This window comes from Solanum verrucosum, unplaced genomic scaffold (assembly GCF_900185275.1).
Source record: "Solanum verrucosum unplaced genomic scaffold, falcon-dt-bn FXZP01000060.1, whole genome shotgun sequence".
Classification (NCBI taxonomy): domain Eukaryota; kingdom Viridiplantae; phylum Streptophyta; class Magnoliopsida; order Solanales; family Solanaceae; genus Solanum; species Solanum verrucosum.
The window spans coordinates 8,789,969-8,813,224 of record NW_026020129.1 but is presented as its reverse complement, the minus strand read 5'-3'; the positions used below and the strand labels follow the sequence as shown (position 1 = coordinate 8,813,224).

The following is a 23,256-nucleotide window of genomic DNA, read 5'->3' as shown; positions in this document are numbered from 1 at the left end:
AGAATTCTTATTTAATATTTTTTTGAGTCAAATTTTTATTAAATGAAAAAACATGAATTAATTTAATTTGAGTATTTGACCAATGAACATAAATTAATTATTTAGTTTTTCTATATTGAACAAATGTAAACTTTCAAAGGGTAAAATAAGTTGAATAGTGTCATTATGCATTGATTTTGTAAAATGACAAATATAAAAGATCATTTATTTTCAGTATGGACGACATATAAATAGAAATGAAGGGAGTAATTGTCTTCCATATTTTTCCTAAAAGGAAAAGTTTGAAACTCTATATTTTCTCTCCATTTTTATATTTTTCTTTTTGTATTATTATATGTTAAGTCAATTGACCAAATTGATATCATAAAAAAAATGTAGTTTTTCTGTCTAATTTATCACTCATGATTTGCAATTATAAGCTTTCATATGATGTTTTGATTCTTTTGAATCGAATAAAATGAGAGGGTGGATATAATTCAACATCATCTAATCATTTTTTCGCCATAGAATTTGAATCATAAAAATTTGTGATTTTCATTTAATTAACTTTTAGACATGCAAAAAAAATGGATAATTTTGAACAAAGAATTTTCTCAGTAGTTAAGATGGTCAAACGTTTTTATCAAACGTTACTAGTTTCAAAGTCCCTAATCCCATATTTTAATTAGCTCAAATGACATCTGTTGATTTTTTTTATTTGGATTTTTAAGTGTCAAATAACCTGCTACTAGTAGTAGGTTAGGAAGACTTTTCTCTAATTACAATAAATATTAGTACATTAATAGTGACTAGAACAGTTAATCTAGAAACTCGTGAAAGAGTGCATATTAAGCAAGTAATGAATTTTTTTTAATTTTTTTTTTTGAACTTTCATGTGAAGATATTGATACAGAAAGTTCACATGAATTAGATTTGTTTTTACTAGTTTTTTAAGAATTTTGATTTTTTTAAGTTTTGGAAATTAGATACTAAGAAGAATTTGATGACAAAAAGTCTTTGAAATCAACTCATAGTCAAATAACAAATGTTCATAGAAAGAAAAAGGAAAATGTTTCGCAAGCCTTTATTGTTGTCAGTCAATTAAGTATGACTTGATTAGTCTTGTACATAGAAACTAATAGTCGACATATAAACAACAAATTATCTAAATCATATACTGTAGAACCAATGAGGAGATTTTAGAGTTCTTTGTATATTCAACTTAGTTCAAATTAAACGATTTTCAAGTGATTCATAACATATTATCCCACAGCGAAAATTCGAAATGTAAGAAAATTAGAGGCCATATAATGCTAAGGTTAGAATTCAAATTTTTGAGGCGTTTTATGGGTTAAAGCCCAAGAAACAAAACTGTGTGGCCCAAAAACCTCGAGTCTACCCATATAGGTCGGGCCAAAACAGACAATATCTTGGTAGTTGAGCCTGAGATTATTTGGTTTAAACTAAGTTCTACAACATTTAACCTTCATATAAATAACAAGTGCTAAATAAACAAGAAAAGAACACAAATGTCTTCCAATTTTCATGTTTGAGATACTAAAAAAAGTTGAAATAACATCTTCAATACTCTTATCTGTTTGTTTGTATGATACTTTTCTACTTAGAAAACATTGAAATACTAAACAATTACCAGCATTACAGGAAAAAGTGTCAATACTCAAGAGCTCAAAAGTACTGTTAGTTTGTATACTGAAAACACAAATCTACCATATATGTATACCAATTCTGAGTACCATATATTACAATCCGTCCTAAACTACGCGAATTACCTAACATTTTCCCCATGTCATAGACATCACAATTGACAGTTCAGAACCATCATGATACCTATATATGTGTTGTTTGATTTTGACGTTTGTTTTTTTATCTCTTGCGTTTGGACTTTAGAGATGTCACAGACTGTGAGTTGCTATGCCAATTGCGCTTTCTTTGATTGATGAACCAGTTGTTGATTTGCTTCAGCTGTAATCCTGTTTCCTCCACAAGTTTTGCCTTATCATCCTCCTGCAAGAATTTATGCTTTTTAATAACAACATTCACTTGTCATCTATGTTGCTCAGACTGTTCAAAAATGTATATGAATACGTGTTGAATCCTTCAAATAGTAGTATTTACATTTTTTAGGAGTTGCAACAACAATTTTGGAGAGTCTACGTGGCATATGATCAATTGATTAGGTGACAAAACTTACAGTTGGATAAGGCCATTTTGAGTGTTGTTGCCACCAATTCTTTAGAACAGTAGTGGTGTCACCAGGCAACTTTCCTGCCCTTCTCTTTCTCAAAATCTCCTCCCTCACATCTTCAATTCTTGATCTAAATCCCTGCAAGAACCAACATTTGGTAACTATCAGCAGCGGAACCAGAATTTTCACCAAGGCGATTCAGAATATAAAGAAGTAAACATATGAAAAAATTACTTAAAAGAATTCGTCATCTGCTATATACATACATAAAAAATAATTTTGACCTTTTATATATAGTACTAAATTAGGGGGTTTGAATGAACCTCTTACGTCCCCTAGCTCCGCCCATGATAACTATGATATCCAAACTATGCATGTCAATTGGACAGATTCAGCCCACAACTGACAGGCCCAATCTGATAAGGAGGCCCAAATTAACCCAACCCATTACTTACAAGGAAATATTAGACTGTCATCTAACATTTATACTAATTATACGAAATTTTAGATCATAATCTAAAATTTTAAGTTTGAGCAAAATGAATCGGATCTTTAGATTATGATCTAAAGGGTTCATAAGTTGCAAAGAGAAATAAAACGAGGGTCATGTACTAATTAATAGCTTCCCTAGAAGGGATAACTCGCGAAAATTTATGTCAAACTTCTAAAGCAAAATGCCTAGTATAATTCTTTCTTAACGAGCCTTATGCAGCAAGAATCTAAATTAGTTATAGCTAGTAGATATCGGATACTAGATGAATAGAAACAAAAAAAACTTGTTAGAGGAGATGACCTGTTTGAGCTCAATTTTGAGTTCTTGTCTGACCCTCTCCATTAAAGACCTTTCAGATTCAGTAGGAAGACCAAATCCCATTCCCATTAAGTCATGTGCATCACCTCCAGATACATCTAATGAAAAATCCATTTGTAGTTCATCTTCATCATCAGACATTGTAGCACCTGTTCCCTCTCCAAGGGTTGCTCCTGATCAAGACAAAAAAAAAAACGTTTCAAAAGGAAAGAGATATTCTTTTTTAAATAGGCTAAAAAAGGTAAATAAAACGAACAAATTGAAACTGAGAAAATAGCTAATAGTACTATCATTAACCTTTTGGCTTTTACATGCATGCATAAAAGGTAAAGCATGTATTGAATAGTCCTCATGATTGAAAAAATAGATGGTGTAAAAAAAAAATGTGTTGTCTTCTTAATAACTTAAATCCATTTCACAAATGACATTAGGAAAAAGGATTGCGACTCATATCTTGCGGCAAACCCTTAACTTCGTAGTCTCTCCGTTTAAAAAAGAATGACCTAGTTTAACTTGATACTGAGTTTAAGAAAACAAAAAAAAAACTTTTCAATATTGTCGTCCAAAATAAAGTTATGTCAAATGTACCAAAATGTCCTTTAATCTTGTGGTGATCTTAAACATGTTGAGTTAAAAACTGAAATTAAAATGTTACCAAAACAGGAAATGAATCACTTTTTTTAATAAGACTAAAAAGGGAGATATGTGATTCTTTTTTAAACGGAATGAGTATTTTATTTCATCTAATGCTTTCTCTAGCTGCCAAATAGTAGGTTATATAATTGACATGAGTCCTCCTTTTATAGTAAACAAAATGTGGTGAAGGAATAATAATAAAAATATATCATTAACAACTCGTGTAGTAAAACCTGCATGAGTTGTTTGGACATGAGTAGTACTAGTCCCCCTTTGATAGTCCCTCCGTTTTACGTTGTTCGTCTTGTTTTAATTTGATACGTAATTAAGAAAAATAGGTTTTAAATTAAAGATAAATAAAATGTCTTTTGACATCAAGAGAAGAGTCCTCCTCCCAAATAATGAATTTGAGCACATGGAGCCATTAAAATGTCTTTAATTTTGTGGTCTTAAACATGTTATGCGGAAATTAGATGTCAAAAAAGGAAAGAAACATTTTTTTAACAGATTAAAAAGGAGAATAAGACAAACAAATTGAAACAGAAAGAATACTTAACAAAATATGGTGGAGGAAAGCAGCTCAAGTTGGAAAACCAACCTTTTATTTAGTAACTTAATTATCAAGTAATACACAACATCTTTTTAGGTGGATGGCACTAATTATATTTGGCTAATTACCATATCATATACACAATATATATATAAACATGGTTGGAAGCAAAAAATAATAATCAATATGTTTGTTAGATTAATCCCAAGCAGTGAATCAGAAGTCACAAACTAAGCTAGAAAAATAATAAAGTGTTCTAGAAACTCAATATTCTAAAGTAGTTATATTATACTATATAGTATAATGCAGCCTCTCATCAATCATCTGTTGTTAGTGTTTGTTACCTATTCTAATTTGTTCCTTCCATCACCAACCAACTAAACTCTCCAACTACATATATATATATATATATATATTTCAAATTTCTTTTCTAGGTCCCACTACCACCCAACTCTCAAACTTGGACTATGGCACAAACAAGAACCCAAAATCTGTGTTGCTTGAACTTTTCAAAAATATTATTGAGTGCGTATCGGGTGAAGGATTCAACACGAATGCGACAATATTTTTGCAAAGTCCAAAATATCCTAAGCATCAAACATGAACAACTTCACTCGATTAATTACCATGCATTACATCAACACATTATAAGAGGTTCACATATTTCCCACAGGTATTCATGTTTTGCTAAGATGGAGGGATACATACCTGAGGGTCGTTTGATAGAGTGTATATGCTGAAATAGTTATGTTGAGATTATTATTTTTCACCATTTGGTACTCTCTCCGTTTCTATTTATGTCACGATTTTTGATTTCACGTGCATTAAGAAATTAAGTAAGTTTATTATTCTATCCTTATTTAATTTTTTTTAAGTCAACTTTTAATCAGTTTATTTTGATTAATTAATTTGACCAATGAACATGAATCATTCACTTAGTTTTTCTATGTTGGTCAAATGTATATTTTCAAGGTTAATAACTAACAAGGGTAAAATAGGAAGAATATTATAATTTATGCATTGATTTTATGAAATGACAATTATTATGGACCAACTATTTATAGTAAGCATGATATATAAAAAGGAACAAAAGGAATAGAATTTTCAATATGTGTATAATGAATACACCCTATTCAGTATTATTGAGTGTTAATTAATTTGTAGCAAACCATGATATTGGTAATACAAGTGTTTAATATATACATGAGCAAGCATGGTTAAAGACAGAGCTATCCTTAATACATCAAATCAAACCGAAAATAAAAAATAATCTCAATATTATATAATTACCAAAACACTCTATTCAGTAATATTCATATACCTCTACCAAATGAACCCCTTTAAGTATATAAAGAATGGTAGTTTAACTTGCTATAGCCTATATAGCTTATTGTCTTGCTCTATTATCCAAATAACCATTTCTACTTTTATGTATAATTAAATGACTTGATATACACTATGATAATATTATTGTAGTTAAGCTAAAAGTTAAAAAAAAAATAAAGTTCTCAAACATACCTGTAAGAAGCTGTAAATTCTGCTCAATTTCACGGCAGGCCATAACAGCTTCAACAGCATGAACTCTGACATGCTGCTGAAGCTGTTCTTTAAACGAACACAAAACTAACAAATACTGTGCCTGTTGCAAAAAAAAATAAAAAAATATTCCATCACTACCACCATTTCAGATTTGCAACAAATCTGAAACAACAAAAATAAATTACCAAGAAATTATCGAGCTCTTGTCTTTCATGATGAGAAAGCGAATGATGTTGTTGCTGCTGTTGAGAAGAAGCATAAGATCTCAATAAATGATGAGATTGCGAGAGCTGAGCATCAATTAATGGCAACTGATCAATCGGCGTAGCTACACGAAGACATGCTACATGTGCTGAAAGTAGCTGTTCATACAAAGGATGTGTAGCAATTTCACCTTTCAATTGATTGTGATGATTCAAATTCCGATCCTCCGAAGAAATCATCATAGATGAAATATCACCGCTACCTAAACCAGTAGTACTACTAGAACCCATTAGCCCTAGTCCTCTTTGTTCTTGTTGCATATTATTTTCTTTTGTTAATCTTCACAAATATAAATCTGTGTCAATTTTGTTTTTTTCTTCTTCTCTCCAGCAGCAGCAGCAGCAGCAACACTGGTGAAAGAGAAAAAAAAAAGAGAATCTTTTATGTACTATTTTCTTCTGATATGATGTATATTTTTGATGAAGAAAATCACAAAGCCAACCAGTGATTTTACTATTCGAAGCTTAAATTTATATTGGGATCTGAAACAACATAACTTTCTGCAGAAAAACTGAAAACTCTAATTTTTAACACATAAACAGAAAAAAATTAAACAAAAAAAGATTGATATTTTGGGATTTATTGGAAAAAGAGAAGAAGGATGAGTGGAATTATTACTATGAAAGGGAAGCAAGAAGAGAAACGTCGGTAATGATATCATAGATAAAGCTGTTTGTATCTGTGGCCTGATATTTTGTCGATTTTTATTTTTATTTTAAAAAAAAATTTAATTAAATTTAACTTTTAAGGTGGGCTAATATTTAAAATAGAAATAATTGACACTAATCTTGATTTAAGATAAGGTTATTGGTAAGATTAGGTGATAGAATATTGGGTATTCTTTAAGCATACATATTTAATTTGAACCTAACTCTAGACCTTTATTAAAAGCTTTTAATTTAATGTGGCCATTGTTTTTTTCCGCTCGGTATTTAATATCTGTATTAAAATTAAATTATATTTAAATCGAACTCGAAATCTCTAATTAAATATGAAGTAATTATCATTAGCTCTACTTTTTCCTCATATTTAAAAGTACTTTCATTTTTATGTTTTGACTTTGAGATAACCTACTTTGATAATTTAATGTTTGTAAGGAAATTCCACTTTTATACTTCATTTGATCCATAATCTAAACCACCAAATTTCCTGGTTTAAAACTTTACTTGATTTGTAAAATAAATTTTCCTAAACAAAATGTCTTCGAAGCTAGAACTAATTATATCGTTCTCTTTTTTTATTTGGATCAAATAAATCGTAAAAGTTTAATTTATATCATGATTAACTTAATTTTAACTTCTAGAAGTCATATAATTTATCACGAACAACATAATTGCAAAACAACAACAAAAATTCACCGAAAATTCTATTTGATGATAGATTATCGACGATTTATCAAAAAAACTTGTTAACTACATATAATTTAGCAACAAAATCGTAAAAATAATGTATTTTCAATATTCTAATTTCTAACTATATATTAAATGGAAAAAAAGGAGTTGAGCTGTCACAGTTCCATGGCTGGTATATAATTTTCAAGTTTAGTCTATTTTCTACGCAATTTAGTAACGATTTTATGTACCAATAAACCCCCCCATGTGTTAACTGTTTGTTAGGCCACACATGACCCCCTACCTACTAATTACTATGTCACATATGTTTCATAAACAACAATTATATTAAAGTCTTTTTCATATAAATTCCCCTTCTAAATCAAAATTATATTATATCATATACATATCAAAATTAAACAAATCTCCCCTAAGTGGACCACTAATAATAAAGATGTGAAAAAGCTAAGGTTTTAGCTAGGCGACGAAGCTCACATAATATCGCATTATATTATTGAAGTTATTATTTTACTTTTCTAATCTTCGATGATCTTCATGTATAGAGAAGGAGAAATAGGGAGGGGATTTCAAGATCGATAATCGAACACTCACCAACAACGTGAAAGTTCAGATAGCCAACCAACTAAGCTACATTAAAATTCTCCGATGATCTTCATGTTGAGTGATGGATGTTAAGGAAATTATTTTGTTTTGTATTTATGGAAATAATTTATTGTGAATTAAATGTAGGTATATATAGTAATTAGACATATATTAATACTTTGATATATATTATTTCACTATTGATTTAGGAGTAAGCAAACATAATATGAAAGTAGAAAGTGAAATAAAACCTTTTTTTTTTCTTTACATAATTAATTGTGTTAGTTTGGTTTATGTGGTGAAGTAGCGGAGGGAACAAGAAATAATATTTTTTGTCAAGAAAATGTTTGGTAGTAATGGATAATGTCTCTTAATTCAAATAGTTTATTATATGCTACAATTTCAAGCTTCCTAGATGAGTTGGTTGGTTTTAAAAAATTCAAATTTTATTTAGGGTTTCTGACTCGATATTTATTATAGGTACATAAAAATATAACTTTATATATAATGTGGTTTTTTAGCGAAGGAGTTTGTTTTGAACAAATTGATCTAAATTCGATGATTTGACTCCTTGTTTATGTTATCATTTTTTATCATTAATTCATAATGCATTTTAAAAAGCTCTCCATAAGTACATGCTAATATTTCCAAGAAGTCATTAATTAATCCCTACTTGAATGATTAAACTTAATCTCGAAATGGTTGATTAAAACACAAAGTCTTTATAGTTTTAATTTGAAATTCTATAAGTAGAAACGTAACACCAAAGTTTTAAAAATAAAAATTAATTTCTAACTCGAATCTTTCTTTTGTTATTTTTAGAACAATGGGAACTTTCCCATTTTTATTCAAGGTAATGATGAGGATAGCATAGTAATTGAGCATTATTAGAAATTTAAAATCAACGACATAATTTAAATCATATTGTATAAGATCCATTCAAATGAAAAGGCATTATTTACAACAATTTTCTCTTCTTTTAAGAACTGTACCCGAGACTTCTATTTTTTCTATTTGTACGTGTCATTTTTGCGCAGAGAACATGCTAATCTCTTCTCTGCATCGTTTCAACTTTATTGGATGTACCCGAGACTTCTATTCCATGAACTTTAGGCACTTTTTTTTGGTCCCTCAATTATTACGTCTTTCGAAAACAATCTCTATACCTCCTCGAGATAGTAGTAAGGTTTGCGTACACTCTACTCTTCCCAGACTCCACTTAATGAGATTTTCCAGTATATTATTGTTGTTGGTCCTTCAATTATTAATAAATTTTAATTTTAGATATTGTGATATCTAGTTAATCATACTTTACTTTCAATTAATTGAAACGTATACTTTTGATCCAGGTTCATAAATGTTCACAAATTTACCATCACTATATATTATTCTACTATTTAATTATTATTATATTATTAAACTTGCATTATTACTACATATTTGACAATTTGGAAGAAAAAAAAATTCTACTGACAATTTGGAATATGACAAAATATCACTCCATCATACAAAGAATTTGTAGTGACAATTTGGAATATTTATTTTTTTTTCTTTCTTTTTAGAAGATCAGAAAATGAATATAACTTTTCTTTTTCTTCAATAATTTTTATGATAGTCTTTTCCTTTAATGATTTCTGCAGCCATGAAAAAAGTAGTAGTGCCATATTATGTGTCTGTTTATAATTTCTAAAAGTGTACAAACACTAAAATTCCGTATTTGAATAATGGTCGATTCAAAAAAGGCCGTGATCATTAACTGATACAACTAGTCGAATTTTTTTTTACTCGCACTCGATATATATACCACCAAAATAATACTATACTTTATCATGATTAAGTACTAAATTAGGTCTAAATGTGCTAATTAATTATAGTTTGACGGAGATTTTTAAAAATGTGTTTAAGACACTTGTTGTATTATCATTGGTTTAATGTAAATATCAGATACGGAAAAAAGTTCTCATAAATAGTCTTCCAGAAAATCAAACTATTTTCGATCTAGTTTCTCAAAAAGCAAAAGAAAATACCATGTACTATTTTATCATGTCATTTCAATCGCAAAAAGACATGCTATTTTATTTTTATTATTTTATTATTATAAAGAATGTGGGTACACTTTTATTTAGTTTTTCATTAATATTGATTCTTATTTTAGAATTGTTCCTTATTATCAAACTAATTAGAGAGGATGCAATAACTAATTAGGATGGAAACTAAGAGCTTGTATGATACTAGGAAAAAGGATGATTAATTTTAGAATAAAAATGATCACGAATTAACTTATCCTAAAATTCTAAAGTTATTTTCATTCCACATTGAGGCTGAAATAATTAATTAGGATAAAAACTAATTAACTTGTTTCATGTATTTACAACAAATCAATTAACATAACTTGTGTCATTATTTTAGTAGTACGAATCAGTCTCAATAAACCATAAAACCATAGACATATTTCTATTGAGAATGACGTGTATAATTAACACTAATTTCAACAAGATTGTCAAGAAAAAGAAGGGTGGAAAGTTGGTGCACCAGTGTAACTGTTTCATCCTTAACCAAAGATCTTGAATTCGAGATTTGAATATAAAGAAAGTTCTATTGAAAGCATCACCCTTGAATGATTTTTGTCATTCGAATTTAGTCGAAACTCTAAATATCGAAAAAGTAGATATAGTGCAATAGTGAACAGTAAATGTTAGTTGAATAGATGGAGGTGGGGTAACATCATAGCTGTAGGGTTGTCATATTCTCAGTCCTATGATTGAGACAAAAGGTTAGTATGGTCCCCTACACATAACTCTCTTTTCTTTTTCTTTTTTTTGAAAATTTATGTAAAATAAAAATAATTTGTGTAGGGGGTGGGGTGGGTGGGAGGTAGAGGGGTATTGTCCCTTTCATTATCCCCACATATCCCGACTTTTCTCTCTGCCATATGAAATTTTAATATCTTCTCTTTTGCTTTTTTCTGTCTCCAACAATTAATGATATACTCCAAAGTCAATAAAAACTTTCTAATCATGTTTAACCTAAAATCATTTATTTTTGTGTTCCAATGCAAAATTTTGGGTTAACCCATTGGTGGCCCATTAAAGTTGGCATTAATTTTCACTTAGACATTTTAATTAGATTTTGTTCATTTTAGACACCTCATGTAAGATTATGATATGTCATTTTGACACTTTTTTTACATTCAGCAAAAAATATGATGGTGAGTGTGTTTCACTCACGGATGATGTGTAAAGTGTCAAATTAAATGAGGACACTCATTTGTTCAAAATAATTCTTAAATAATAAACTATCAATTATAAAAATAAAAAAAAGATGGCCAATGGATCGATGATACGTGGCATTTTTTTTTCAAATAATAACAAAAAAAGGATTAAATCACCTTAAAAAATCTTTTGGAGAAGCATCTCCCACCCCCACCCCCATCGTCTTCTACAACGTTGGAGAAACAAGCACAGTAGCACACACCCCTTAATCTTCTATCATATACCCAAAATTCTCTCCATCTCTTTTACTTAAATATTGTTCAATCCTTCTATGGTATAACTTTAGTGAACTTGTGTAACTCAATTTTTTTCAAATAAATGTAGCTCCACAAATTTTATTACTAAAAGAAAATCTACAGATTTTATTGCTAAAAAAATAAAAATTTAAGATCCAATGAACTTTTAAAATACAAATGTGTACGTGTCCATATCACATTGTTAAGTTTCTTTTAATGGGATTATCTCATTTTTTTAGTGACTTTTTATTCGTCCCCAACTTTTCATTTTTTTTCTTCAAATTTCAGTCTTTTTTTCTCAAATTAAATTGAGGAAGAAGGGAATCATCCTTGGGAAATCTTGAGGAAAGCTCTGACGTTTGGAATTAGATTCCTCGTTTGTGGCATCATGAATATATTTCACCGTGGAAGAAGTTCAAGTTTGAGAAAATGGGGAAGAAGAAGGAAATATAAAATAAAAATTGGCTAAAAAAGAGCCTAACGCGCGGTTAATGAGTGGGTCATACTCACTATGCCATATCAGCAAAAAGTGTCAAAATGACACATTAGGACCTTACATGAGGTGTCTAAAATGAACAAAATCTAGTTCAGGTGTCTAAGTAAAAGTTGATGTCAATTTTAAGAGACCACCGATGGATTAAGCCTTATATTGCAATTTAATTAGTGCACTAATTATGGGACATGACTATTTATGGTGAAAAACTATATATGATGTATCCACCACTTGAAGATTCTTTCTAAAGGTTTAATAGTAAGTACATATTTGATATTTCCCCACATTAACTTATATTGCCATGTCACAAGCATGTACAAAACCAACAAAGTATCAGGTGTAATCATCTGAGAAGGATGATGTGTGTATACGCACTTTTCCATACTGACATAGTTGCTTATGTCCGAGACATAATCAGAATTTCAAGTTTATGAATCTGGAATTCTAAATCTTTAGAGACGTCTTTAGAACAGACAATCAAACTAACATAAGAATTCCAACCCACGCCCATTTAGAGCAGATGGAGATTCTCAGACTGGAAAAGGCAGCATTTTTTTCTAGCAATGTATGTGAGCAAACGTCAAAAAGAAAGTGCAACAGGGTGTAACATGTGAGCAATGTTAGAAAGAAAATTGTTGACTTTGCCTTGAAACCAGAATTTCCCTGCTATATATACGTTCTGTACAAAAAAAAAAGTCGAAAATGTAACTTGAATCAATACGTTTGCTACTTCAGTTAACACGAGAGTGATTAGGAAGACAAAAGTTACGTTTGCTACTTCACAAACACACTAAAGAGGTGCAGTCTTTTACATCACAATACACTTGTCTTTTGATGACTTCGGATCTGGCCTGGGGGACGAAGACATAGGTCTCGCGCTGGTTCTTGGTACCTGAACGGAAGTAATTTACTCTCTTAGTCGAAAGTACTTCCAAGTCAGGAGTTATCAAATGTGCAAAACTAAAATATCAGAAGATTTCGAGCCTACCTGAGGACCAGTAATCAACCTTGACCCACCATTTGCAGCTGGTTGCTGGGGGTTCTGATTTCTCTGTGGTGCCTGTTGTTGTTGTTGCTCAAATTCCTGTTGCTGAAGAGCTATTGCCAATTGTAAATCAGAACTGCCACACAACAATACATCTTAGCGCCATCACCAAGTAGATATATTCATGCTATCAAATTAAGGTTGCAAATATAAGTGTATCAACTTTTAAGGAATCCTTAGAGTCAGCACTACAGTTAAAACAAAATTACTGTTTCACGCCACGTGTCAGCAACTTCTACTGATGCAAACAGTTTGAGACGACATATTATAGGATTGCTTTGATGCTAGAACAGGAAGACAAAACAAGGCAAAGGTTGAATTATCAACAGACAGACTGGTCGAAAACGCTATTCTGCCAATTAAAAGACACCAGGAGAGCTAACGAAATATGATCTGCAGTGTTCCATTCTCATTTAATATATACAAAAGAAGAAACATAAATATTACTTGAAAGTTGGATGTCCTTGTTCTGTGTCCACGCTTGCCAGAAAGTTCTGAGAGTAACAGCTGAAGTTAGTTTCACAAACGCTATTGGTACAAATCCATAACATTCTATTACAGGCAAAGAACTACATACTGCAGTACTGTCCATAGCACTCTGTTGATCCCATGTGGTGTTGACATTATCTTCAACCTTGAATTCCTTGAAATTGCTAGTCACATATATCGTGTTTCCATTCACCTAACATTGAGAACGCAAAGTTAATAGGCAATGCATTCAAGTAATAATACACTAACTTCTGGAAAAAGACAAATAGATTCTTAATAGAGCTGCATTATACTGTTTGTCCTTCCTTATAAGAGGCAGCAAGACATGCAAAGGCCAAATATAGCAACGGGGTAGGCAACAGTATAGTATTATACCAAATTTAATGCTACTTGACACTATCAAACATAGCAAACAACATGTGCTTAGGAAAAAGGGAGAAGATGATAATTTGCAGTTTATCCCTGTTGGAAAAAATCCAAGGTAAATATATGAAAAGACACGCTTCTTACCTCGTTGAATTTCTCCCAAACCAAATCAGGCTGATTAATAAATCCTTGGTCAGTGGCCAAAATATATAATTCGCCTTCAAACTGCACATTAGTTGACATCAGTTTTCCATGCTCAGAAAGCTTAATAAGTGGAGATTGATCACATCTTTAAAGGAAATTACTTTACCACTGATAAATGACATAAATAATGATAATAATATAATCGTCGAGTAGAACAACAGAGCAGTCAAATACCTTAAACATAGTATTGAAATGATTATTCCTGAAGAAAACACAAAGTTCTCTCTCTTTCAAACCCTCTTGCAAGGAAAACAATCTGTGCAAAAGAGGAAAACAGGAGAATTTTGTTACTTCTAGAAAACATAGTATTACAGTTATGAATGGGAGAATGAACTTATAACAGGGAAGGAGCATACCCAAAGATTGTTAACTGACTTGCACTGTTCTTCAGAAAGTTCCTCACCAGTTCGCCTAATGAGAATTAAGAAACAGCAAAAGATGTTGAAATACAATTAGATAAAGAGACATTCTTTTTTTACTTTTCCTTTGGAAGTATCAAGGAAGACATTCACCCTACGCAAGAGCATCTGAGTTGCCTGATTCATTCATAAAAACAATTTCTCACCTTCTTTCTGTGTGATTTCATCCTTCACAATTATCTCAGGCACATCTCTACTGTCTCCATTCACTTGTTCAGCAAGAACCACCTCGCCTTCATACATAGGCTCTCGACTTTGGTAACTTGTGGTTGCTGACTCCAATATGCAATCCTCTCCTTCATACATGGGTTCATCACCATCTATGGAAGAATTAAAAGTTTCAGCTTCATCTGTGTCATGTTGTCTACCACCAGATGAATCTGGGGCCGCAGATGGTATCAACGAACTTGATGAATCAAACACATCACAACCAACTTGATTGGGTTCAGCTGCATTCCCATCTTCAGCAATAACGATTGTTCCCGGAATGTCATTCATACCTCCAGATAGATGCTCATGATTTTCACAGGCAGATAAAGAAATTTGACCTGACTCAAGAGGCAGACTCCCATTTTCAGCCAGCAGTTTTGCATTTCCAAGATCTTGGGTAGGGGTTTCCTGATCACATTTCAGGGAGGAACTAACAGCTACTTCAGAGGCCAACTGGGAACTATTTGGACTGCCATCACCAGATATTTTGCTAATGTTAGCTACTAATTCTTCTGTGGATATCAATGCTTCATGCTGCAAAACTGGTTGTGTCTCAATAGCATTTACTTCTGATGTCTTGTTAAGAACCACTGGCTCTGGACACTTTAGATTTGCTATCTCACCTAAAGAATTCAGTCCATCGGTTTCTACTGATGAAGTTGCTGTTTCAGCCTCAGATAATTGAAGGGCTTTCAACAGCTCTGCTTCTTCTTCAATATCTCCTTTTCTAGCTGCATGGCGATCTGTGATAGTAACAGGAGAATCATCAAATGATCTCCCTCTTGAGAGGCATGGAGAAGGTACCCCTAGGGCTGCAGTTGTAGCAGCAGCAAAATCAACATCGTCGTCGTCAGAACTTTTTTTATGCTCAGTTTCCATATTTTGGGTATCAAGGGAAACAAGCTCCCCCATCAAAGTGTTGTACGACTTTGATCCAATTGCATTTTCCGTATCATGGTCCTGGAACAAATTGATAACTCAGAAATATAATTCACCAATAACCAATGGTTGCAACTGGTCTTTAAACTTGCAATAAACTAATATCAGAGCAAAATGGTCAAAATAATGCAGCCCGTAACCAGAACCGTCTAAAGAAAAAATATATCCTTGATGCAATCTCAGGCTTCATTTCAATATTTGCACACATCTGAATTATAGGTACTAAAATTTAGAAGGTTTTCCAAGACCAAATGAGTTGCCCGTCATTTGACATCTCATACTAACATAAGTTTTTCTCAAAACTTTTAACTAGAACAGGGTATCATGAAGTCACTTGATTCATGGATAAAAAGAGATGAACTATACACAATCCAAGGAATATTGATTTAGAATTAAGAAAATACACAAAATTATTTGCATTATCTATTCTGGAGAGTATTATTGCACAAATAAGCAAGAGTTAAATGGAATAGCTATCACTAGTCACTAGTTAAAAAAACTAAAAAATTGATCATACACTTAGGAACAAAAATAACCACATAGACTATAGAGAGTTATGAAATCTCCAATTTGAGTATTTCTATATGCAATTAAAAAATAAATCCAATTTGAAATGTTTGTTTAAAAATCCTTTTCTCAAAGATAAATTTGTCCACATCAATCAATCGTCCCTCCCTTTTCTCAGCCCATTAGTACTATTGGTCTATTGTTGCATATGCACACTATGCACACAGTATTGGCTATATTGTGGGTGTTATTTCTCATATAGTACATAGTAATATGGAGAGCAATCACAACTAAATAAACCCTGCAGAATTATCAAGGATTGAATAAGGACTTGGAGTGAGCATCTTTTTTTATGGAATTGGTTGCCTCGGTTTGTTGCTTCACACCCATGTTTCCCTATATGTTGTGAATCCTCTGCCTGCTCAAGCTATTGATACCAAAAATTAGGTAAATGTTAAGTGAAAAGGTTGGATACCTAATATCAAGGATGGACCGACTTGTCAGCACACAACTAGGCAAATACAAATGAGTATGGCATATATTGTATTTCCTACCTCTAGTAAAATGTGGATTTCTAGTAGTTGCCGTACTTCTGGTTCTTATTTCTCTAGTTCAAGAGGCCTCTTCGGAAACTAGTCTTCCTATATGGATCTTTTACGAGACCTATAACTTGTATGACAGTTCACTAGTTTATCTGAAAAATAATATTGTTGTTAAACGGAAAAATATCTTCTCATCCTTTTAGACAAAAAAAAATGACAACATGTTAGAATCTTAGAATGAATAAAGATAGCCTCATTTAACAGTCTATTACACGCCCACCTATATGTCTCCATATACTAAGAATGTTCTTGCTCAAAATTATGGTGATGATCCATCGGGCTCTGCCTTTTACAGTTTCACGGGTTGGTTTGGGTTATTGATTCAGCCCAAGTTGACCAGTTTACTACACAGGTTGGTTTGGGCTATCTCCCAAAATCACCCATCATCAAACATGCCATTTGCCCACACCCGTTAAAATTTGGGCGGGCTACAGTTTTTTGGGTCGTGTTTGCCTCCAGCCCACCACTAATGTCATACAAAAACAAACCAATAAAAAATTTAAGGTGGAAGAGAAGCTTATAAAAGTGAGGAGTGTATAGCAATAAAGAAGACAAATACGTGACATATATCCTAATATGACCAATGGAGGAGTAACCTATGGAAACAAGTGTAGATCCTTGATTTTCCTCTTCCAAATAGGCTTTCCTTAGTCCCTAATCAGTTAGAGAATGGTTGCACCAAACTGGCAGATGTTCAGTGTTCCGTATTCACTATCTATCACACTCTTTTTGCTGTAGATTCTCGATTATTTATGATTATTTTGTTAATAAGTTCGCTTTGATTCTGCTTAGCGTTTGCATTAATTTGCATCATAGTTCCGCTCTTTGCCTCGAAAATTAATTTAGTGGTTTTCATCAATTACTACAAAATTACACCATGTCTAGCAAGTCCAAAATAGGCATTAAAATCACCAAAGTAAACATTGAGCGCATAAATTCCAAAACTGAATCAGATTTGCTTCTAACGTCTTCAAAATTCATGTAAAATACAGATGCAAGATAGAGCAGCTTCTTGGAACAAGAACGATAAAGCAACCTGCTGTCAATACTTAAAATATGTATATTCGAGGTTTCTCTTTTAAGTTGTACTTTCATAGATATTAAACACCACGAATAGAACAGTAACAACTAGTGCTAAGTCAAAACAAAATCTCCATATACTAATAGATGTATCAAGCATATCTTTCAGCTTTAACAGTGTCTTGTTATGCTTGTGAGGTTTAGCACAGGATGCAAAACCTAAGGCCCAAACAAGAGATGCTAGATTCAAAATTCTCTAGCATATTTTTTTGGTAGGTCTGAACCAAAACAACTGTCAGAGTTCAGACTGTCAACTATTAAGTGTAACTAAACAAAAGGAACTGGCCTAATAAGCAACTTTAAAAAATGTAGCTAAAACTCATACCTGTGGATCAACTATCCAACCATGATAAAGTGGAATATCCAAAAGATCAAATATTGCACATTCACGAGTGAACTCAAAGTCATCAATTCTGCCAAATAAGACGTGTATTTCATCAGAACCCCAAACTGGAAACATGCATGTAATTGCATCCTAAAGATAAAGTAACACGTGTATAGTAAGGTGAACAGAAGCAATCAAAAAAGGATAGATTGTCTACCTCCTGAATTTTATATTTACATCAATACCAGTTGCAAGTCTAGGAAGCAAATCAATTGCATCAGCAATATTCTGTTGCTGATTTTCAACATATCCAGCATCTTTGTCCTGGATAGCAATTTAAAATGCTCACGATTACCTCAAATCCAGTAAACAGAGACCACATTTGACAGTATAAATTATACATCACAAGACTACCCGAAACAGTACAAATGAAAGGAACAAAAAGCATATCCATAAAGGCAATCTAATTACATTGACATTACTGTTTGAATCTATCAGCCGCTCAGCAACGAGAGAAAGCAATTTCTCCTGTGAAACCTCAGGAATATCAGGGCTCAAGCTTAAGTTGTTCTTCAACAATAGTACATTACCTGTCAAACATATAACAAAGATTCATTAAATACACATACCGACCATCAAATATAAGTCAAAGCATTGACAGGGATTTTCAAGCAAACTGGTTGATGACATCAATAACCTTCTTCATAAAAAGGAATGAATATATACAATAGAATTGATCATGCGAAAATGAATTCCCTTTGCTTTATTAGTACCAACATATTGTTTGAGTTCCAACAGCTCTGAGTATAACCAGGAAGATAATTTCAGGTGAAGTGCTTATTATCATCCCTTTAATTTTTATCACAATTTCTCTTCCTCTTCTTCTAACAGCAAGGAACAACTTCAACTTTCAGCTAGTCAACTGATTTCCCTTGCTCAAAATAAGTGAACTCAAGTTTTTTTATAACCTTGAATTTGATGAGATGTGTTGAACATCAAAAGAACGAATACTGGTTATTTCACAATAATTTGATTCTCCAAAGAAGAAAGCTTTTCTTATTTCATTTAGCTCAAAACTCCCATGACCCATGTTTCTTAAAAATAAAACTCCTATATAAGGAGCTCTGCTGAATGTGTAACTGCCAATTATGACAAGTGATATTTCTCTCTCTTCTCTGTTCACAAAGTACCACAGACCATGGAAGATATATAAGTAGCAAATGTGTACATATGGATGGCCTTGCCCGGCCAACATTTTTTTTTTTTTTCATAATTTTCCTTCTTTCGATAATCCATTCTGTTACAGACTGACAGCACCATTTATTTATGGTGTCGTATCAATGGAGACCTCTAAGTACTTCTTTTGAGTGACCAATCTAACGGGGACTACCTTTTTCCAGCCTATTTTTTCTCTTCCCATTATTGTAACTTCTTCAACAACTTTACAGCCTATATTCAGGGAATTTTCTCAACTACAATGTCAATTCAAGCTGCTCCAATTTTTTTTTGAAGGTTTGACACTGTACCTTTTCCACTGATTGAAAGTAGAGACTTTTTTATGCATATTGAAAAATGCAGTTCTTTTGCTTCATACAATTGCCAGATGTTCTTTAAAGAAAATAACACCACCTTTGTTTTCGACAATTTTTCAATATTGGGTGGCACAATCCACTTGTCACTACATAAACAATTCCAGTAACTTTTTGCCATTTCAAATTGAGAAACTCGAGTTTTTTCACTACCTTTACTTTGTTGTTGCGTGTTGAAAGATAATACAATCATTAGCAATATATTGCACTATGATATTCTTAATAATTGTCATAATAATTAGGTATAAGATTTAGAAAACTTCTCTTCTTGTTGTAAACCCAAACTCCTAACTTTATATGTTTTAATTATCAATTTCAACAAGAGTTTATTCTATCGCTTTTTTTATGACGGTAGTATCAGGAGCCAACTTGCACGCACCTAGAATATTCCAGTGGGTACCTGCCATCTCCCACCTCTCACCAATACAAATGGGTGACTATGCCCATCAATGCTTAGGTAGATGGGAAGGAAACACCTAGTGTATTTTGCCTCGTTTGGAATTTGAACCTCATGTTTCTCCCGCCACTCCATTGACCTCTAGGAACATACCCTTGGGCTTCTCTCACTTATTTTATGTTTATATGGTACAAAGCTTTCTTCAAAAATGCAAGGAAAAGCTACAAATCATATACATCCACTATCTCCCACCCTAGACGGGGAGCCCCCCGGAATATGGGGTAGTTTTTTTTATAATATTATAACCTTTAAGAATTTGGTAGAGACTTGAAAAGCTTCTCTAACAGCATCAACAGTGGCATACCTCCATTAAAGTTGATGTATTTTAATGAAAAATCAAGAAGATGCTTATCGTGAAACAAGAGCCCAAGAATTATGGAAAAAAGAATGAGCTAAGTGCTACATGTATTCATAATCCAAGTCCAAGAGGAGGAAGATCGGGGCCATATGGAGCTCAAGAGAAGGGGTCCACATGGACCTCAAGAAAAGCCCGGAGGAGCACCCAACACGGAGCTGATTCGCATGGCCAAAAGTGCCAAAATTCAAGCCCAAAAGGGCTGAAACTCATGCCCACAATAGGAGCTGAAATTTGCACCTTTTCTCATTAAAGCTCGTTTTTATTAGCTCTTAATGCTTAAAGCAATTTTCAATTTCTTTGTCCATATATTTCTTATTAAAGCCCACATTATATTTGTGTTTTGCGTTTAAAGCCCCAATTGACTTTAGACCTTTTATATGTTTTCTCCATTTGTGCATTTTCTCATTAAAACCCACGTTTTATTTGCTCTTTACGCTTGAACCCTAACGAACCTTGGACCTTTTACACGTTTTATCCATTTGCGCATTTACTCATTAAAGCTCACGTTTTATTTACAGTTCAAGCTTAAAGCCCCCAATGGACTTAAGAGCTTTTTTACGCTTTTCGCTCTTGATAACACTGATCAGAAGTTCGTTACAACCAATCACGTGTCAGACAAATCCCTAGTATCAAATCTCCATAGATTGTTATAATCAAGTAGTGTAAATGAGAAAAGTTTCTAATTTTTCTAACTTCATTTCCTTTTCTTTCTGAATTCTCTTTATTTCCATTTGCATCTTTTGATCTCTCTTACAAACCAGAGCAGCTAAAGCTACAATTTTGATTCAGTAAGCATCACAACAAAAAGATACAGACTGCTATCCTAAAAGGCCATATCCAGGTTTCGGCAAGCCTATAGTCAACCCTCACAGTAAATGATAATCCTAAAAACTACTGATTTCTCTTAAATGTGGTTCTCTAAAACTGAAGATTGTTCATGAAAACTCAATTCACATCCTATCATTCACAATTTCACATATATAAAAAATAAGAACAGGATTCATCAAAACAAGTAATCAAAACATCAGAACTTATATGTGTTAATCTCAAATTACACACTTAATAAAACCCTAAAAATAGCAAAAAGGGAAGAGAAAAGAGGGTTTACAGATAGCGAGAAGTGGACAAGGTCCATTGTCGTTCTGGAGAATGATTGGTGTTGTTCGGCCCAAGAATTGAATAACCTTTGTCCTGTGAACCATTTCTTTGGTTTCTGGCTCCTCCGGCTTCAGTTCTTCCGATTGAGAAGTGGGTATTGAAGAATCCATCTTCTCGATTCCTTCCAATACACAATTCAATTGAATTCAACAAAATTCCAATAGAAAATCAGCAGTTTGTGAAACTTTCAGAGTAAGAACAGCGAGGATGGACGTATATATATGTGTGTATGTATATATACAGAGAGAGATTATGGAAATCGACGAAATCAAAGGAGAAATGAAACTTTATGAATAAGAAAACATTTTCCCTTTCTTATGGGTCGGTGAAGTGAATTAGCTAAAGTATGAGGACTTGTTTATAATTATAGATAATCGAATAAAATGACAAATATACTCTAAGCAATTTTATTTTGGAAAAGTTTGTTAAAAGTGAAGAAGAAAAGTATTTTAATACAATTTTATTATTAGATTAAACAAGAACTATGAAGTAAGAAGGAGTTTGATCCAAATGTTTAATATGTAATTTTTGCTACTATTTATCTATTTTTAAGGTCTAGGATAGAGGTAAGTTATGCATGTATTGAATCATATATAAGCAATATCACGTTCGGTATATAATGTTAGTACAAATTCAGAAAGAAGTTATAAAACGATTAGACTTACTTAAAAGTTCAAGGAAAACTAGCAATAGTTACTAATTAGTGCCTAACTGTTTCTTGTTTTAGTTGAAAACTTATGCTTCTTAGCACCATTTATAAAAGGTGGTTGAGATGATAGGTGACATTATCGTGAATATTCTTTGTTGGTTAATGATATTTTACTCTCTTTTTTATCAATAATATATATATCATGTTCGGTTGCTTATTAAGAGGTAAATTACTCATGTATGAGCTAGACTAATGAGGTGTTTGGTTTGCAATTTAGAAAACCTGCATAACTGACCAATATATAAGTTATAAAAGAATATATATTATTTGATACAGGATAAAAAAAAATAACTAACACATGAATAATTAGTAAATAAATAATTAAAAATCTGTATAAATTAATACATAAACTCAATCATATAACTAATATATATGCCTTACTAGTTTACTATATGTACTTTTTTCTTTTGATGATTTTTTCATGAATTAATATAATGACAAGGTATAAAATAATAAGTGGTAATATTTATAAAGCAAATGACTCTCAAGATTAGTACATAAGACTTAAGGAAATTTTGAATGAAAGTTGAAAGACGAAACATATACTTAATGCATAAGTAGTTTTTTTTTTTTAAAGTCTTCTATAGTTTTTTGGTCAGTCAAACCTTTGAGAATTTTTGTGGAAGGACAAATGTGAAAGTGAGCAAATATATATACTATAAGAAGTTAATTGAAATAATGTAACCTAATAAATTGCAAAATCTTGAATTGTTAATTGGTATGCCAATATGTAAATTTTTGTCACTTGGTTAGAAGGTTTTTAATTCATGTAATCTTAATTAAGTGAATAACGTTACTAAAAATCTCATCGTGTATTAATAAATACATAATTGTATGTACACAAACTTCTGTATAATAGGTCATACACGTGCAAGGAGT

At 32.0% G+C, this 23,256-nt stretch overlaps 2 protein-coding genes and 1 non-coding gene across 3 annotated transcripts; all 3 read right to left on the bottom strand.

Annotated features, from left to right (window-relative positions):
• Positions 1–1,672: 1,672 nt before the first annotated feature.
• Positions 1,673–6,650, bottom strand: LOC125826974 (homeobox protein HD1). Its single transcript, XM_049506327.1, has 5 exons — positions 5,907–6,650; positions 5,701–5,821; positions 2,979–3,169; positions 2,192–2,323; positions 1,673–2,004 (listed from the first exon to the last, which is right to left on the bottom strand). The coding sequence occupies exons 1-5, from the start codon at positions 6,243–6,245 to the stop codon at positions 1,864–1,866; spliced, it is 924 nt and encodes a 307-aa protein (XP_049362284.1). The 5' UTR covers positions 6,246–6,650; the 3' UTR covers positions 1,673–1,863.
• A 2,262-nt stretch (positions 6,651–8,912) lies between these two features.
• On the bottom strand, positions 8,913–9,012 carry LOC125827229 (U6 spliceosomal RNA). Its single transcript, XR_007442979.1, has one exon. It is a non-coding gene; the product is annotated as a U6 spliceosomal RNA (small nuclear RNA).
• A 3,571-nt stretch (positions 9,013–12,583) lies between these two features.
• On the bottom strand, positions 12,584–21,938 carry LOC125826602 (uncharacterized). The gene is made up of 12 exons (XM_049505952.1): positions 21,619–21,938; positions 18,578–18,696; positions 18,324–18,430; positions 18,107–18,194; positions 14,590–15,613; positions 14,381–14,435; positions 14,199–14,280; positions 13,965–14,045; positions 13,543–13,647; positions 13,413–13,459; positions 12,909–13,041; positions 12,584–12,812 (listed from the first exon to the last, which is right to left on the bottom strand). Exons 1-12 carry the CDS (start codon positions 21,776–21,778, stop codon positions 12,729–12,731), a joined length of 2,085 nt encoding a protein of 694 aa, XP_049361909.1. The 5' UTR covers positions 21,779–21,938; the 3' UTR covers positions 12,584–12,728.
• Positions 21,939–23,256: the final 1,318 nt, after the last annotated feature.

Excerpts from the sequence above, each read along its gene's own strand:
- LOC125826974 (XM_049506327.1), bottom strand. The coding sequence starts at position 6,245 with ATGCAACAAGAACAAAGAGGACTAGGGCTAATGGGTTCTAGTAGTACT. Across the intron at positions 3,170-5,700 it reads GAATTTACAGCTTCTTACAG|GAGCAACCCTTGGAGAGGGA; the intron begins GTATGTTTGAGA and ends TGTCTTGATCAG. Across the intron at positions 2,005-2,191 it reads CAAAATGGCCTTATCCAACT|GAGGATGATAAGGCAAAACT; the intron begins GTAAGTTTTGTC and ends AAATTCTTGCAG.
- LOC125826602 (XM_049505952.1), bottom strand. The coding sequence starts at position 21,778 with ATGGATTCTTCAATACCCACTTCTCAATCGGAAGAACTGAAGCCGGAG. Across the intron at positions 15,614-18,106 it reads GTTGGATAGTTGATCCACAG|GACCATGATACGGAAAATGC; the intron begins GTATGAGTTTTA and ends AATTTGTTCCAG. Across the intron at positions 14,436-14,589 it reads TGAAATCACACAGAAAGAAG|GCGAACTGGTGAGGAACTTT; the intron begins GTGAGAAATTGT and ends AATTCTCATTAG.